This window comes from Cydia pomonella, chromosome 6 (genome assembly GCF_033807575.1).
Source record: "Cydia pomonella isolate Wapato2018A chromosome 6, ilCydPomo1, whole genome shotgun sequence".
NCBI lineage: Eukaryota > Metazoa > Arthropoda > Insecta > Lepidoptera > Tortricidae > Cydia > Cydia pomonella.
In genome coordinates this window covers 5,253,282-5,270,418 of record NC_084708.1, presented here as the reverse complement: position 1 = coordinate 5,270,418, position 17,137 = coordinate 5,253,282, and the positions used below count along the sequence as shown (strand labels likewise).

Genomic DNA, 17,137 nt, shown 5'->3' with positions numbered 1-17,137 from the left:
ACCGGTCGCAATCGATCTGCAGCCTCGTTAATTTTCATCGCTCCAATGGGTTCAAGTTTAGCATCGTGTTGTTCAAATCGTTGACGCGACACGGAATCCGACGGGAGAAAGTCAAGTACGTTTGTCCATCAATGTGCCACATACTACTACCGATTACACGAATGAGATTGGATCATAATAAGTAAGTATGGCAATAGTCGACAGTCATTGCCTGCACAGTAGCCGCGAAGCAGCCGCATTGTCATTCGTCACTCTCGCAAGCACGTGGCGCCGCGCCGCGCGCCGTCCGCGTGTTGCACTCATGACACTTTTTAATAACTACACTACACTATTCTGTTCCATTGTCTAGGTATTGCTAATTACACTTAATTACCAAGTTATGCCGTGCTAGTCAGCATGTACTAACTGCCTACGAAACGCTGACTCTGCCTATGTTACTTCGCGTTAGTAACTAAGCAATTAAGCATCCAACTAATCTTAAGAGAATCAAATTTTTTTCAATTACAGTCGCAATCGATAGGGGTTTGTGGGTCAAGTATCAACATCTGTTGATTGACCAGGTTTCTGACATTAGAAATGAAGAACATCGACATAGATTTCTCTTTTCTTATTACTATACTATTCCAGCATTTACGCTTGTTTCATTTCTGAATGCATTGGGGTCTTGCCCTATTTAAAGCCGGACTTCATTGTTTAATGTTACAAACAAGTTAGTTCACCGGGTCGCTTTAGCAATATTTACAGTGCCGCGGGTGCCGCCCAAACGTAATCATCCGTAGCGTCGGACGGAAGCTCTCCTGCGAATTAACTTTCAACCCATTAATTATAATCTACACTTACTACTTGGATATAGTAAACTCAATTCGCCCTTGCATCAACTCTGCGCTTACCTTAATCGATGCAATGTTTTGTTTTCATTTGCTGAACTTAATCGACCGATAAAAGTACGAGTATTCACGCATTCTTTCGCGATAACACTGATTTGAGCTCGAGTCAACATAAAAACTTAATGGACATTTATTAAGCGAAACTATCTTGATACATATGCATAGATATTTTGTAAAGAACGTGACACTTAATGATGTTTGGCTAACATTATTTTCTTTTTGTTACAGCGCATCGGGCACCAGCGCGGTGGCCATCGACAACAAGATCGAGCAAGCTATGGTATGTATCTTAATTCTAATGCAACTTTTATTTTTGACGTGATAACGTCTTATAAATTGATGAACACCGGTAGCATGCACGAAAAAGTGTCTCGTTGTGGACAGATCTCCATGGTAACTCCTTTTTATTATACAAAATAATGATAATTCAGTGATAATACTTCAATTCATAAAACAAAAGTATGCAATTTTTCATCAATGTTTTCTTACGACGTTATCACGCAAAATTATCTTCCGTAAACCGACTTTACAGACAACCATTTTTTATACTTATCGGCCATTAAAGTTCGCCAGGGAAAATATGTGGCATTATCCATGAAAAGGGACCTTATTGTCGATGGCGCTTACGCCGCACTGCGTCGCGCAGCGTTGTATTTGTATCGGAGCATCGTTTATAACGGCAGAAGCGCCATCGACAATAAGGTCCCTTTTCATAGATAACTTCACATATTTCTTCTTAAGCTACGTCAAATGCCCTTATAAAGCCCACGCCACACGTGACTATTATAGCATTGTCAATTCAGTACTTCAGGTTGTAATGCGAATTATCTTGGCCTACGTGCGTCGTTAGCAAACCCTTTTTCTTTTGCCGCCGACCATTATCATAATTGACCATAAATGGAGAAAATCACATGCAATAAATGTCTATAAGAAACAACGGCCACAAAGACGAATGGAATCCATTAGCGACGTTACTATCCGGGCTGCTGTGCTACTTTATGCAACGCAAATCACTCAAATCGTCGAAGATTCTCTCCCGACCATTAAGGAAATAACGTGTCTTAATAATGCCAAATGACTGTCTAAGGCGAAATATCATTTGCCAGTAATGTGCTTCTTTCGACTGAGAACCTAAGATAAGAAAGATAGGACATCTAGTACATAGAAAGCATGTGCTGAATACTTCGATAACAATGTATTGCAGTAGCACTCGGTGCCATGTTAGTCGGCCGCAAGGGTTCCGCTTGCGCTCAATACAAGGGATTCTGGGAAGCCTCAACCGACTCTAATGGTACCATGTCCAATTGCCTGCATAGCCAGTCCACTTTACATGCGGTACCGTGCGTCAACGTCTTTCAAAGATTTCTTTCACACATTACGTAGAGCTTTCCCGACTTTTCTTTAAGCATTCATCACACACCCAGTCATCTTTATCTGTGTTTAATTCTCTTGCGCAAAGATGCAATCTTCTGAGATACTATTCGTGTTCGCAATAGTAATGGAGCTACATAACACCTTTATTAAATCGACGCTGGTTGACTCTCTAATGACTTCCTCCGACCAATCCGGGAAATGCCCAGCGTAACGGTACCGCATTATTATTAGTTACGTGTCTTTTTGTTTTCACATCCTGATCTAGACTATCTAGAGTGTGAAGTGTCGTCTCTCAACTTCCCATGAGAATTTCTTGCTCAGGTCAGGTGTAATCGCTACGAATGTTACGATTCTCAGCGCTCAGTGTGAGACTGCATTGCAATGTTCCGATCTTTTATTTATATATATATATACATCACGTCAGTGGCAAACAAGCATACGGTCCGCCCGATGGTAAGCAGTCACCGTAGCCTATGGACGCCTGCAACTCCGGAGGTGTTACATGCGCGTTGCCGACCCTTTAAAAACCTATACACTCCTTTTTAAAGAACCCCATACTATATACCCTCGGGAAAACCTCGACAGGGAGCTTATTCCACAGCCGGAGCGTCCGCGGGAGGAAATCTGAGCTCTCTCGATTGCATTGTTGCCGCTTGCCATCAGTATTTTTGTTTGAGGCTAGTATGCATGCGGATTCGGATCGGTTACAAACTTATTAGAGAACTTGTAAACATATCAAAAATACAATACAAAAGATGTACCTACTTATCGCAACAAAACAAAATACAACGAAAAGACTAGGAGGTTCATAATTATTCATTTTGTTTAGTAAGTAAAATTATAGCTAATGCATATTTATATCAGATAGAAAAATAACTGATATCTGTACTTTGGTACTAAAACAACACGTTTAACTATATTTTTTATTTAGACTTAACTCAGTCATATTATAAATATAAACATACGACTAGCGAATCTTTATAAGTAGGTCAAACGTATTTCAGATGTTAGTTATTAACATCCGCAAATATTGCATTATTAGCACTGATTTACTCTCCTGTACCCTACATTCGCGTTCGCAATTGAGATTCATCTATGTACGCTATCGGAGTCTCGCATCCTCTATAATTAGCCGCAGATGGCCTCAAGCGATTGACCTAAATCCTGCCCTAATGCCCACCGCCCAGTATTTTTATCACTCCCTATTCACTCCCTACTCGTACTTACATCATGCTCCCTACTTCTTTTGCGCAAATTCGTTTTAAGACACACATCTTAGAAGTTAGTAATAATAATAGCCCTGCCCCGCTGCTGGTGGCACCCTAGGTTAGGTTTTTTAATATTATAAATGACCTAGCCCAAGATGAAAAATAAATAAAGAGAATAAAAATATTTTGCTGAAGTACCTACCTACTGCCTACATGTTACATCAGTTCCATCACGCACTTGACGAAATAGTTATTCGTCTATTTTAAGTAACGGATGTTATCTATTAATTGATTATATTTATCAAAATTTATTTTTACAATCTGTCGATGACTGCAATAATAGGAACGCGATTATTTTAAAAGATAGGCTATATAGATGAAAAGATATCAGGTGTACATGTAAGCGCTTATCAGCGCAATATAAGCTTATTATTTCTCGCAAACACTATCTCTTCGTAATATGTACAAATATCAAAAGAAGCCCTGCATTATTTTACTAATTTCTTTCTCTGTCTTGTAACATTCATTTCTTTATCCGGATAGAGTAAAGTAGTTTACTATATATAAAATATAATAAAATACACAAAAACATGCGATCTTACAAAGAGTAGGACATTTACCTAAAATTATATTTTCAACAAAGCACAGTGAAACGTTATTCAAACTCGTCTCATTGTCATACGTGATGCATATAAGTAATAAAAGCGTCGGCATAATCATTTGCCCACAATAAAGTGGACGGCCTTGGAGCACTAAATTTACACAAAATCTACGCTGTCTGATATTCAGAGGTAGCCGTTTGTTTCGAAAGACTTTTCGTGTTACATCACTCAAATTATGTTTACTAGCAATTCGTCGTCGCAGGAATAATAGTTCACACTACTGACCCACTTCCATGCATCTGTGCAAACACAATCTTCTTTGATTTCCACCCGTTCTTTGAATTTAGAGCTTTGAACTTTTATTACTTTTCACCGATTACCTTCGATATTGCCAAACACGTGAAATTTATAATGGCGTCGCTAGGTATGTAGGAAGGCGGTGTTTGTCTATTGTATGCTACGTGTGGTAATTTTCATTTATTTGAGGCGTCATAGCATACTAATGCCCTCATTGTGTACGTTATTTGCATGAGTCAGACGTGACCCGTAAGGGCTAACCCGCCAAGAATAGACACGGAAGGAAAGCTGCCCTCGATGTGCCGGTACAGTGGAGACACGTGCTCTCAAGATAAAGCGACCAAATCAAACATGTACACCATAGAATTAAGTACTAAAAGACATAGAGGTTCTTGCAAATCGGTCGCCTGCCTGATATCGAGATCGAGCGACGAATTATTTGCAACTAAGAGTGGCTACGAGAGCGCACGGCACGCGCCAGATCGAAATCACAGCACGAAGCCATTGCGAGCCAGGAAATGCAGCGGGGTTCTTGGAAAACAAATCTCCAACCCTGTAATGAAGCTGTCACGCTCCTACTATTAAGACCTATTCTAGAATTGAGAATTACAGTCGTCACGATCTTATCCTTTTATTTGTTTTAACGTCAAAGATTACGATCCCTAATTTAGGTGAGCTAAACAATAACGACAATCGCAGGTGCGGCAAATTTATTTTCCAATGTGATAAATAGTTTAAGCCTATTCGATCAAAAACAAGATAAAAAGATTTGACAGATATAATTATTATTCCATGTCATAATTCAAAATCTGTTTGTCAATAATCGGTATCTCTTTAAACCAAGATAAAAGATGGAAGAGTACTGACGAAGTAAATACAGATTATTTTTATCATATCCGTCGAAACCGCCAACGCTCTCTGGGGATTGATAATAACCAGATTCGCTGTTCGATTTAGTAAACAGGATTTCAAAACATCTCGACCTTCGGTCTTAAAAATAATCTTATCAAGTTATCGTTCATTTAATATTTTAGTAACCACAACCAGAATGTTGTGATGTTTAACTGGACCACCCCGTTACATAGCAATAATTATATTTGTTATTTACACACTAATAATACTAATATCATTATTACATTATGTTTATATTTGTGGACAAAGAAAAACTGGTACGGTGGCAATGTTTTCAAGATTCAATATTTATGAGGCTCGATCTCGAAGTTGACGTCATTGCATAATTTGATCTGAAATCTCAACCGGTTTTGAAATTGCACTACATAGATGCACATCATTTAGCAGCATACTCGTACAATCGGCTGCATTATCCTCCTTGATAAACTTTATTTCTTGAGCCGAAAGAGCGTGTAGATGTTTTATACGCGTTGTCCAGCTCCAGCCAGATATTATTCTAGTTTCCACTACGTCTAGTCCCGTGCTCATGAAACTACCAGAAGTATTACTGTTTTCATAGATTTCCCACGTTACTAAAATTAAAATGGGTTTTAATTTTTCACTTATACCTCGTAGTTCAATATTTTATCTTTGCTCAAATTAGTCATGTCGCAAGTGGTGATCTCAACTGAGAAGAAACTAGTGATATCATCTGCATCATATCGTAACGAGGGTCAGCCAGCGTTTCCAGATTGTTAAGTTCGAGTGACCTCTAGAGATTGTGTCTTGTTTGTCTGACAACTGCTATCTTAGAGATAGGAAGTCGACGTCAATACGATTACATGTTTATTGTTTACCTTTTTAATTTGTTTCCATCATAGGTAAACGTGTAGCACGCAATACGGATAAGATAGTTTGACCCGATGTTGTTATTAAAGGATTAGCTTGTTGTTTTGACAGCGTTGTGAGCGTTGTTTACTTTCTGTTAGTCGAACTTCCGTCAATTATTACAGGAATATAAATATTATATTTTTATATTGGTTTCATCCAGCAACCATGACAATAAACCTAACCATACAGCTCGTATTTAGCTTTAGGAGACCGGGACTTTAAGAAAACAAATTATCTTTAGGTATATATCATTTTAATAAGATGTATTAAATGCTTTCATGTAATTAACATTAATCACACTATTACAAAACATCACATTATATCAAATTAAACAAAAATATGTACAGACTGACTGAATTTTGTTTTACACGTAATTAGATATTATTTAAAAAAAAAAACCTAGAATTAAACCAAACAAAATTAACCTACATTTGGCCTAAAATAACTTTTTTTAACTTTATGTAGCGACATTACATAACCCCCCCCCCCCCCCCCCCCCCTCAAAATTGGCTTATTAATTATTACTTTAAAATGTTTCCCATTTTTTCAATCTTTAATCGCAATTATGTTTGCTAAAATAATGTTTTAATATCAATAAAATCGGCCTACTTGGAAATATATAATATGAAATGACTGATTCGCGTTTATTATATTATATGTAGTGGTTTCGTGGAAGAACAGAAAGGACAATTATTTAAGGCACTTGTATTGCATATTCCACGTGACCGCAACAAAATACGGATACTCTAAGTAGAATCATTTCAATATTGAATATGTTGAATTGTAAATTGTAACCGCATGCAAATTATATCATGAATATTTATAGAATTTATATTTCAACTAGCACTAGCCAAACAGTCGAGCATGTTTACTTATATGTGCCGTATCGCGATAACAATTTATTTTGCAGGTATGTTTTTGAAACTGGTATTTGCACATATGCCTCTGGGACAACTCTCTAGCCCTGATACGCAATAACTACGACCAAATATCAATTTATGTATTTGTCTGAAATTATATTGTAAATACTCGCATATTTCTGCAGTGCGCTCATTTGATGAATACATATGTATTTGTACAACGCGCAACGGGTCTTGATATTAAACTTGAATCATCAATTTGCGCCAACTGTTCTTTACCTTATTTATTCCGATTGTTTCATTTTGCGTGTTGCTTTTAAAATAATAAAACTGTCGTTTCACAATTTAACATGTGGCATGGCTATCTATCTATACCAAACCTTTAAAATGTTATCTAAGGATTACAAAAAAGACGCACTTAAATATTTGAGCAACCTGCAGCGCGGTGCCAGGCAGACGGGCTCCGCAGCCGTTGTTCTTTTTGTGATTTTGACACAACTTTTTACTTTGGCTAACTAAATAAATGATACCACTATATTGATTAACTCTTTTAAGTTTTACTAACATAACAGATTACATTATAATTGTGTTATCCTAAAACTTTTCAAAATAGGACATACATAAGGACTTATAATATGAATTGAAAGACTCGCTTCTATTTAATATTCAAGTCAACCAGTTACAATAACAAACCATCAATCGCCCACCGAAACTCATCGCCATCTAAATTCGACTTCCATATATGGCTTTGTTTTGCATGCGGAGCGCCGACTAGTTTACGCGTTGCTGCTTTAATAACGATGATGTCATTTTAATATAATTAATGCTTACGGCCCGGCCGCTTCAACTTTGTTTTGAACTGTTGTTTACGCATTCGGTTAACTTGTTTTTTTTTTTAACTTTAAGCATCTTGTTTGAATCGTTAATCAGGCGATTCTTGACAATAAAAATCGACGATAAATGTTAGATAAATTATATTACACTTGTTTACCTGCTGCCTTTTCTACGAATCACCTGTTTTTTCCTTTTTTATACGTATTCTGTATTACTTTCGTTAACAGATAACGTTTCAAGGTTTATTTAATTAACTTATCAAACAATGTACGACCTGTATAATTTATCTCACTGATCTAACCTAATAATGAAATGAATACTTTAGGCCGCGAGTCGTAACCTGTAGTAATTTACACAATTCGCACCGGTATTGTCGAGTCGGCCTGGTTCTGTCTGGTAGTCATTAAAAACAATGCTGCAGGTATTATCATTCGCCCTTGTACTAATTATATCATCGCTTACAACGCCTGTTATTGCAAATACGAGTTCACTGCACTCTGATAACGTTGCGATTTCTAAATATTAAATTCACCAGACATATTATGATACTCCTGTTGCTCTTATCGTAACTCCGTAACATGTTTTTCGTGTGCTCTTTCGTTATCAGATTTCACATACTGGCATGAAAATGCTCATGAGACATTATCACTGTTACGTTGTCGTTTAAGCCTTTTAAATTGCCACTGATTACCTTTTCCTGTTTTCGCCACTTTTTCTAAGCGGTTTCTTTTAGTTATTTCCAATTATCAGTTGATATTGCAAATGCTTTCAATAAAACCATTGGCGCCCCGTCAATCTGTTCATGACGCAGTTGTCAATACATTCTAATGAGATCCGGCGTGAACCGGCGCAATTTAGCACTCGATTCCTTTAATTGATGACGGTCAGCACCCACTCGAACCGCCTCGCTAAAAACACCCAGGCTATTTTTATTCAGGTCTAATTATAACCAGGGACCATTCTGTTGTGCTTCACCGAAGCTTTGAGCCTTGACTTGATGTGCGTCAGAAAGTCTAGATTAGAAAACCAAAATGTGTTTTTCGCATATTTTCAGCGTGGGAGTAATGACCAATTTACCTGAGAAGGAAGCGGCTGAGTGAAACAAATACATGTCGTACGTACGTCTCGCATGTGAAACCGTGTTCCTCTACCATGTCTATTTATGTTAGTCATTAACGTATAATGATTCTTTTGAATTGTGTATGTTACGCGCAACTCCTTTATATGGGTATCGTTTGATTTAATTTCCTAATTATTACATTTATCAATAAAACATAGTACAAGTATAAAACTATCCGCATTCTTAGTGTCCACAGTGTCCATTCAATTTATCGTCCTTAATAAAACTCAAGTATTTAGCTGGAATTCAATGGAATCCTCCCAGCTCTCCTCTTAATAGCGTTGTTTGTAAATACTCGTACTCCTCAAGTTCTTGTTATTCTATTATTATGTAGGGCCCGTCATCATTGAATGAACTACGTGTAGACAGATATTTTGGTCGGACGCGCTACTGTTAACAAATTCTTTATTGGACGCGAAATAATAAGAATTGGCTTTAATTGTAGCAATTCGGGAGCCTGTTGTAAACACGAACCTATTTGGTAGATGTATAAAGGCAGTTTAGATGGTAAGTTAATAATTATAAATTAATCGAAACAAGTTCGAATTTCGTGAAATCTACAGACACATACTCCTATTAAATACAGGTCAGGATACAAGCCTGAACTGAAATACCTATATTTATCATTTTTTTTAATTCTAATATACCTAGTACATTTTAACATATGCACGAAATGAAGTTTGTAATAATATGGTACCATATAAACACAAGTGCAGAAAATTTTACAGAATGTGAAAATGTAGAGCAGCAGCGAGCCGACATACCATGACATTAAAATGTTTATTCTACTGTGGAATTTATCATCTTTTCGTTGCTCAACTTCCTTTACTCGACTCTGCCTTGCCAGCAATACTTCCCCGATTTTGTCCTATTTATCGGCCTTTTTAGGGTTCCGTAGCCAAATGGCAAAAAACGGAACCCTTATAGATTCGTCATGTCCGTCTGTCTGTCCGATTCTGTCACAGCCACTTTTTTCCGAAACTATAAAAGCTATACTGTTCAAACTTGGTAAGTAGATGTATTCTATGAACCGCATTATGATGTTTACACAAAAATAGAAAAAAAAACAATAAATTTTGGGGGTTCCCCATACTTAGAACTGAAACTCAAAAAATCTTTTTTCATCAAACCCATACGTGTGGGGTATCTATGGATAGGTCTTTAAAAATGATATTGAGGTTTCTAATATCATTTTTTTCTAAACTGAATAGTTTGCGCGAGAGACACTTCCAAAGTGGTAAAAAGTGTGTGTCCCCCCCCCCCCCCCCGTAACTTCTAAAATAACAGAATGAAAAATCTAAAAAAAATATATGATATACATTGCCATGCAAACTTCCACCGAAAATTGGTTCGAACGAGATCTAGTTAGTAGTTTTTTTTAATACGTCATAAAAAATTTAAAAAAATTTTTTTTTCATCAAACCCATACGTGTGGGGTATCTAAGGATAGGTCTTCAAAAATGATATTTAGGTTTCTAATATCATTTTTTTCTAAACTGAATAGTTTGCGCGAGAGACACTTCCAAAGTGAAAAAAAGTGTGTCCCCCCCCCTGTAACTTCTAAAATAACGGAATGAAAAATCTAAAAAAAATATATGATATACATTACCATGCAAACTTCCAACGAAAATTGGTTTGAACCAGATCTAGTAAGTAGTTTTTTTAATACGTCATAAATGGTACGGAACCCTTCATGGGCGAGTCCGACTCGCACTTGGCCGCTTTTTTAAATATTATATGACGACCAAAATATAATAATAAATAAATAAACATTTATTTCAGACCAAGTTGATCCATATAGGGTTAGTTATTAAGATACTCTGTAAGTATCTTAATAACTATGTTAGTGGCACAGTACAAAAACAAAAGCAAAAAATAAAAAATAAAATAAAAAAGATACTTGTATAGTGTGTGAGAAAACAAGAGCTTTGTAATGTTTAATATTGATATCGGGCTCGGTAGTGCGGTGCACAGGGCGCACGGGCTGCCCGCGTGGTGCCTGCGGTGACGTGTGCCGCCGCCGCCATTTTAAATAGGGCGCGCGCGCGATCAGACCATCAGTCGCCTGCTGGGACGCGCCCGCGCAACTTCCTATAGCTTAGCTAAAGTATTATCTCGCTCGCGCTCAGCCCCGACGGCTACTACATTTACCTACTCTATTTACACTCGGTGAATACACAACCCGTTCAACATGATCGACGTTGCCACTCAGCCCAGAGATCTCCTCTACGAAATCAGGCAGAAAGGCCACCAAGATGCCTGCTACGTTGTCGTGCCCAAAACAAAAGTGGTACGTTTCTGTCTCCACAGTTGCAAAGAATTTCTGCCGCGGCTGCTAGTTTTTCACATTTTTCGTAAAGTGCGTAGCATTCGCTTCGTTATTGCGTGCGGTCAAGCGTATAAACCAATTTTGGCTATCGACCATCTATCGACACCGGTCACCGATGCTACTATACTATATATTTATCGAAATATTATATTAAGGTTTTAAATATAACAAATCCATGTGAACTTGTGAATATTTTACTGAGAATACTGAGTGATCGTGTATTATTTTATTTCAGTCAACATTATTTTTATCGTGAGTTGTGACGATCCATATCGAATCGCAGTTTCATATCTTTATGTATTTGGAAATAAACAAGAACGTGTTTGTTCTTTTCATAAACACCTCGGTGCGGCGTGGCGTACCCAACTACTCGTACTCAAATATGATGTGTAGAAGTTTCGTGTCGTTATATAAGTTATTAATGTCGGTATTTGTATTGTTTCAGGATCTGGTTAAGAGCCACCTGATGTTCGCGGTGCGCGAGGAGGTGGAAGTCCTCAAGGAGCGCATCGCCGAACTGATGGAGAGGATCAACCAGCTGGAGGTGGAGAATACGTACCTGCGCGCGCACGCCAGCCAGGACACGCTGGCAGCGCTGCCGGCGGCGGGCGCCAAGCCGCCGCCCGCGCCGCAGGGCCCGCAGCCGCCCGTGTCGTAGGGCCCGAGGCCGGCCCGCTGAACCCTCCCCCGGGCCCCGCCCGGCCCCTCGGCGCGCGACCCCAGCCGGCGCCGCACACGGTACACGGTGCCGCGCCAGGGAGTCACTATGGCTGTGCTATGTTAGACGTAGGTTTACGAGGATCGAGTCCACGCCACCGGTCGAGCGCCGAGGGCCGCGAGCCGGCACGCAGCCGCGCGTGGCACGTGCCGGCGCCGCGCCGCCGCCGCCGGCACTCTTGTATATGTTGGAGACATTGCCGGCGCGCTTCATGAGCCTCTCACTATTAAAGCTTACATAGAAGATATATTTTTCTGTTACTAATCATAAGAGTGCAGAATTCGTGCTAACTGCCATGCTTACGCTACGCATCTCGGCGACGAGTAGGGTTTCGATGTAAAACGTCTACCTATATTTTTATTGCAGTTTAAAAGTTTAGATATCGCTATCCACATAATATATTCCAATTAAGATTATCTGTAAGACGTGTGTTTATAATAGATGTAATGAAACAGCTGAATATCTTACGCATTGAACAAGGACTGTGTGTTAATTTATTTTTACATTTTTTGTAATGTTTAAGTTATTTATCGAGTTTTACCTACTGAGTTACTGTGAATTGTATGAGTTGTTCCTCCATTGAGAGTAGTGTGTGGGGCGTGAGGACACTGGGCCGCAGCTCCGGCTGAATGTGTAGCTGGCGATCGCTGGCTTTAGTCAATTTGCACGCAATCTGCATATAAAACTATTTAATTCCAACCCTATATCAGTAATAGAGATTATAGCGATTTAACATTGTATTTTTTTAATGTTTTAAATTGTTTGTATATAGTACAAGTTGTAATAGAATTGTGAGTCGGAATGGTGTATATAATGTGAAAAGAATGTGATGAAAGCCGACTCCTCAGTCTGCCTTCCTAGGAAATGTCGTCGACGAGTCGTATATCTAAATGTATTAAGTTAAAAAATACGCTGTATTTAGCTTCGTTGTTGATCGAACAAAGTGGCTGGGGACTGAATGGTCGGTCGTTGGCAGTGAGAGAGTGACGAAAGACAGGGTTCGTAGTTAGTGAAGCCAAAGCGAGGAAGAACGTCCCAGCAAGGAATGTCAGTCTTAGTGTAGTATTTTGTACAACGTTACTATGTATGTGTATAGATGATTGGTCCTCATAATTATTGTGAATATACAGTAATTTACTCTTAAAAGCATTACTCTAGTACTAGATATGAATTATATTATATGATACTGAAATTTGTAAATATACTGTAAACAGAATGTCCATTCTAGCTTATGTTGACCAGAAAGGTTCCTCATACCCAATAAATAAACGCAAAACTACTCTATGTGTGTGTTTCGTATCCCAACCCCTTACCTGCTCCACACAATGAAAGACAAAAGACCCTTTGTCTCCACACGGTAGCCGAGATGCAGGCCAAAACCTTTTGACCATCTGCACGATAAAAAAATAAAGACAGGGGGTTTCCCCTAATTTGAATTGTATACCACCTGGTCAAAAGAAAGGTGGTCTTGAGCACTCAAAAGCGATAATCGGCTGTGCCATAAAATAGCATCAGTTTATGCAATCTATTCAGGTGTGCAATTTATTGCATCTTTTGTTTTTCTTTTTTACTCTAGAGGCAACCGATTATTGTTTTTGTAGGCTTTGAGCTCAGCAAAAAAGACTTGTTCATGAAACTATCGGTCATAATTAATGATTAAAAAAAACTGTATAGAGTAATAGAACGCTTCATACTTACAGTACCGACCAATAATATATCACCCTTGCGTGTTTTTGTATGAATGTGTATAGAGTAAACAATATACGTTAGTTTGTAGATTGCATATTTTACTAGTCATTTTACTAATTTTATACAAATACAAGACTGCAATAAAATACTGTGAATTACAATAGAAGACAGCATATTACTAAAAAAGCTCAAATAAAAAATGAAGTTGACCATACATTAAAACGAAAAACCTCTATGCAAAAACAATTACATGAGACCAATTTTTTTCATCGCTCGCACAAAGGAATACTACTAGACTGCCTAAAGTAGTGAGGTGGAAGGGTGGAAGTCACTCACAAATATATTTAAAAAGTTATAAGTACCGTAAAACCATGGAGGTGATATATTATTGTCCGCGATTGTAGATAGAAATTGATTAATTTAGCATTGCGAAAACTTATTACATTTTAACATAATCTCCCATGCAACTTATTAATTATTAAGTAAGAAAACTGATGTAAAATGGAGGATCACTTGAAGCGTATATTTCTCCATGCGTCTGGTGGATCATAAATATTAAAACTGAAGTGGGTAGGTCGGGTACAGCAGAAGCAAAAAAATTGAGGAAAATGCGAAAAGGAAATTAGTTTCCAAGAAAAAATGCGTTGCGAGAAATAATTTTTCAAATTCAGAGTTGGTATTGCTTGTATGTACCTACTAATGTATACCTACCTCAAAACATAGTATCTAAGGTCCAGACGCGGCGTTAGGCGTGGGCGACGTGGGCCACCGCCTACGGCCTCGCGGTCCGAGGGGCCTCGCACCTCAAGTATATCTCTGACACAATGTAAAAATGTTCGTTATTTCTAGCGGCACTACAGGGCCTCGGTAAATGTACCTTGCCCACAATTTTGGACTTGCCCGCCACTACTAGGGTCCTATCCCTGTGAGTGAAAATATCATAAATGAGCGTGGCTTTTTGTATTGAGTCAGATACTTTTCAGAGGAGCCATACCGTACATGTGTTTAGTTGAGTTCACAGAGCCACCACTAGTATTCATATCACGGATGGTCAATTTATCAAGCAGAGCACGATGAGATTCAAGGTAATCGCTAAATAGATCCTTTTTGATAGGTCATAGGCTCATAGGTCTTATCCTGTCAATCATTTTCAAATGCAAAATGATGTTCCGTCTTAAAAAAAAATCTGATGTTTCCAATTTGTAACAAGTTGCTGGTAACATGTGGGAATAATCCAATATTTGAAGTTAGTCCAAAGTAATATTGTAAATGTAAAGGTAAGGCGCTGAGCCGATTTGGATGAAATTTGGTATGGAGATAGCCCGGTGAACGACATAGGGTAGTAATTTTTCTCATCATCACTCCACGCAGACAAAGGGGCGGGCAGAAGTTAGTAAAACTGTGTTTCTTCGACATCCGAAAAAGTACACATATCACACTCACACACGGCACACATACCACCACCAATAAGATGCCAATTTTTATATGGTTTCCATTCGAACATGCTTAAATGTAAACAGAATAAATACTCGTAGCGCCCTCTACAACAATAATGAAGTAGGTATGTACACGCAGTTGTGTGGAAGTTGGGAGCTTGGGACTACTCGATACTCTTTATAAAACTTGTTTGTTTTTGCTATTACTGATGGTGATGATGACCGGGGTTCGCTAAACTAAATAGTTAAAATGGTGCTTACTGCTTAAATATCAACCCATGGTACTCATTATAGGTATGTAGTTAACGGTTCCACCATAGCTAAGTAGGTATAGGTTCTGTTTATTCGTCAGTTTTATAACTCTGATTTCTGGCTTACTCAAGTGAATTGATACCTTCCAAGAACCTAGCGAGTATAATGGATAAATTATTTCCAAAATTGATGATATGTTAGCACATATCATCAATTTTGGAAATAATTTATGTATTCTAGCGAATACATAATTATGTGCTAAAATACATAATGTGCGAGACAAAATTCCAGCGTGGTAAGTAGATAGAATAAGGTAAATAGATAAGTTTATGTCAATTAAGGCGCCAGGTCTTAACACGATTACTGCCGAACTTCTAAAAAGGCTGGCCTATGAGCTCGATAACAGGCTGTTGGTGATGAAAATATGGCAGAAAGAAGTGATGCCCCGAGATTGGGATTTGGGTATTATAGTGCCTATTTTCAAGAAAAAGGGCGATAAAAGTACATGCGGTAACTAATAGGGGCATAACAGCCTATAGTCTTCGCTAGGGTACCTACTGTACATGCGACTTACCGCGTATTTTAGACTAGCTGAACTCCAATCCACAACTGACCATATACATCTGATGCGTCAAACCCTAGAGAAAGCATACGAGTACAACATAAATCTACACCAAATCTTTGTGGACTTCGAACAGCTTTCGATAGTGTCAAAAGGTCTCATATTGCATAGTATGTTACTGCTAGGAGTACCAAGTAAATCGGTAAGACGAAAATACTACTCTAGCTCACTAAATCTCTAGTTACCATACAAAATGAAATAGGTATCAGAAGCCTTTCGCAATATATTCTGGAGTCAAACAGTGAGATGCTTGTTTCAACCATAGGGAAACCGACGACACCTAAACTTCCTGTAGTCAAATTACCTATCTTCAAACTGAGAGCGTCCACCTGGTAGCATCTTACTTAAATAAATAAATATCATAGGACGTTATTACACAAATTGACTAAGTCCCACAGTAAGCTCAATATAAGGCTTGTGTTGAGGGTACTTAGACTTACTTGTTTTGATAAAACTACTGAATCTACTGATTTACCAGCTCTGCCAAGAGTTTATTTTGAATTCCTACTAAGTAAATTACTGGTTAATATTGATAAAGGAATATTTAGCTACTTAAGTACGTACCTAAGACGATTTTTGCCAGCTTTGTAAGAAAAATAAGAATGGGCCGATTTCCTCTCCCTATATTACGTAAGAATCTAAAGGAAAATTTAATAGAAATTGCGTTTGTCTTAGTGTTACTTAATAAAAAAAAAAACATTTATGGAACGTTCACTTGTACCTACATAACTCTACCGTGTTTTATGGCATACTTAGTGTGGAAGTATTATTTTAAACGTCATAATTTTATAGACATTTTGAAAATTTTCGCGCCTTTCTGATCTTACGTAAGAACTATGAAATCCCCTTCCACCCCCTCCTAAGAAAAAATAAGACATGTTCGACCCCCCCCCCCCCCCCCCCCCCCCTCGCCCCTAAATCGTCTTACGAAATAAATGAAAGGCCCTACCTTCTGCTCCTAAAAACATTTTTTTTTCTTTTAAACTTATTCTTTCTCCAGAACATTACTTTTCTAACTTAATTGAGTAATCATTAAGTAAATCTATTAGGCGATTACACTTTGATCGTCGCACGCAAATCTAACCATGACCTAACCTAACAATTACAAGTATAAAATACTTGAGTGA

At 38.1% G+C, this 17,137-nt stretch overlaps 1 protein-coding gene across 5 annotated transcripts in view; it reads left to right on the top strand.

Annotated features, from left to right (window-relative positions):
- The window catches only part of LOC133518783 (protein bunched, class 2/F/G isoform-like), a 187,394-nt gene extending 174,099 nt beyond the window's left edge, over nt 1-13,295 (top strand). For all 5 annotated transcript variants that reach the window (XM_061852479.1, XM_061852480.1, XM_061852482.1 and 2 more), the window contains 2 exons: nt 1,116-1,167; nt 11,739-13,295. In XM_061852479.1, coding sequence (XP_061708463.1) covers nt 1,116-1,167; nt 11,739-11,951 — 265 coding nt within the window. In that variant the 3' untranslated portion in view covers nt 11,952-13,295. The remainder of the gene's footprint in view (nt 1-1,115; nt 1,168-11,738) is intronic.
- Nucleotides 13,296-17,137: the final 3,842 nt, after the last annotated feature.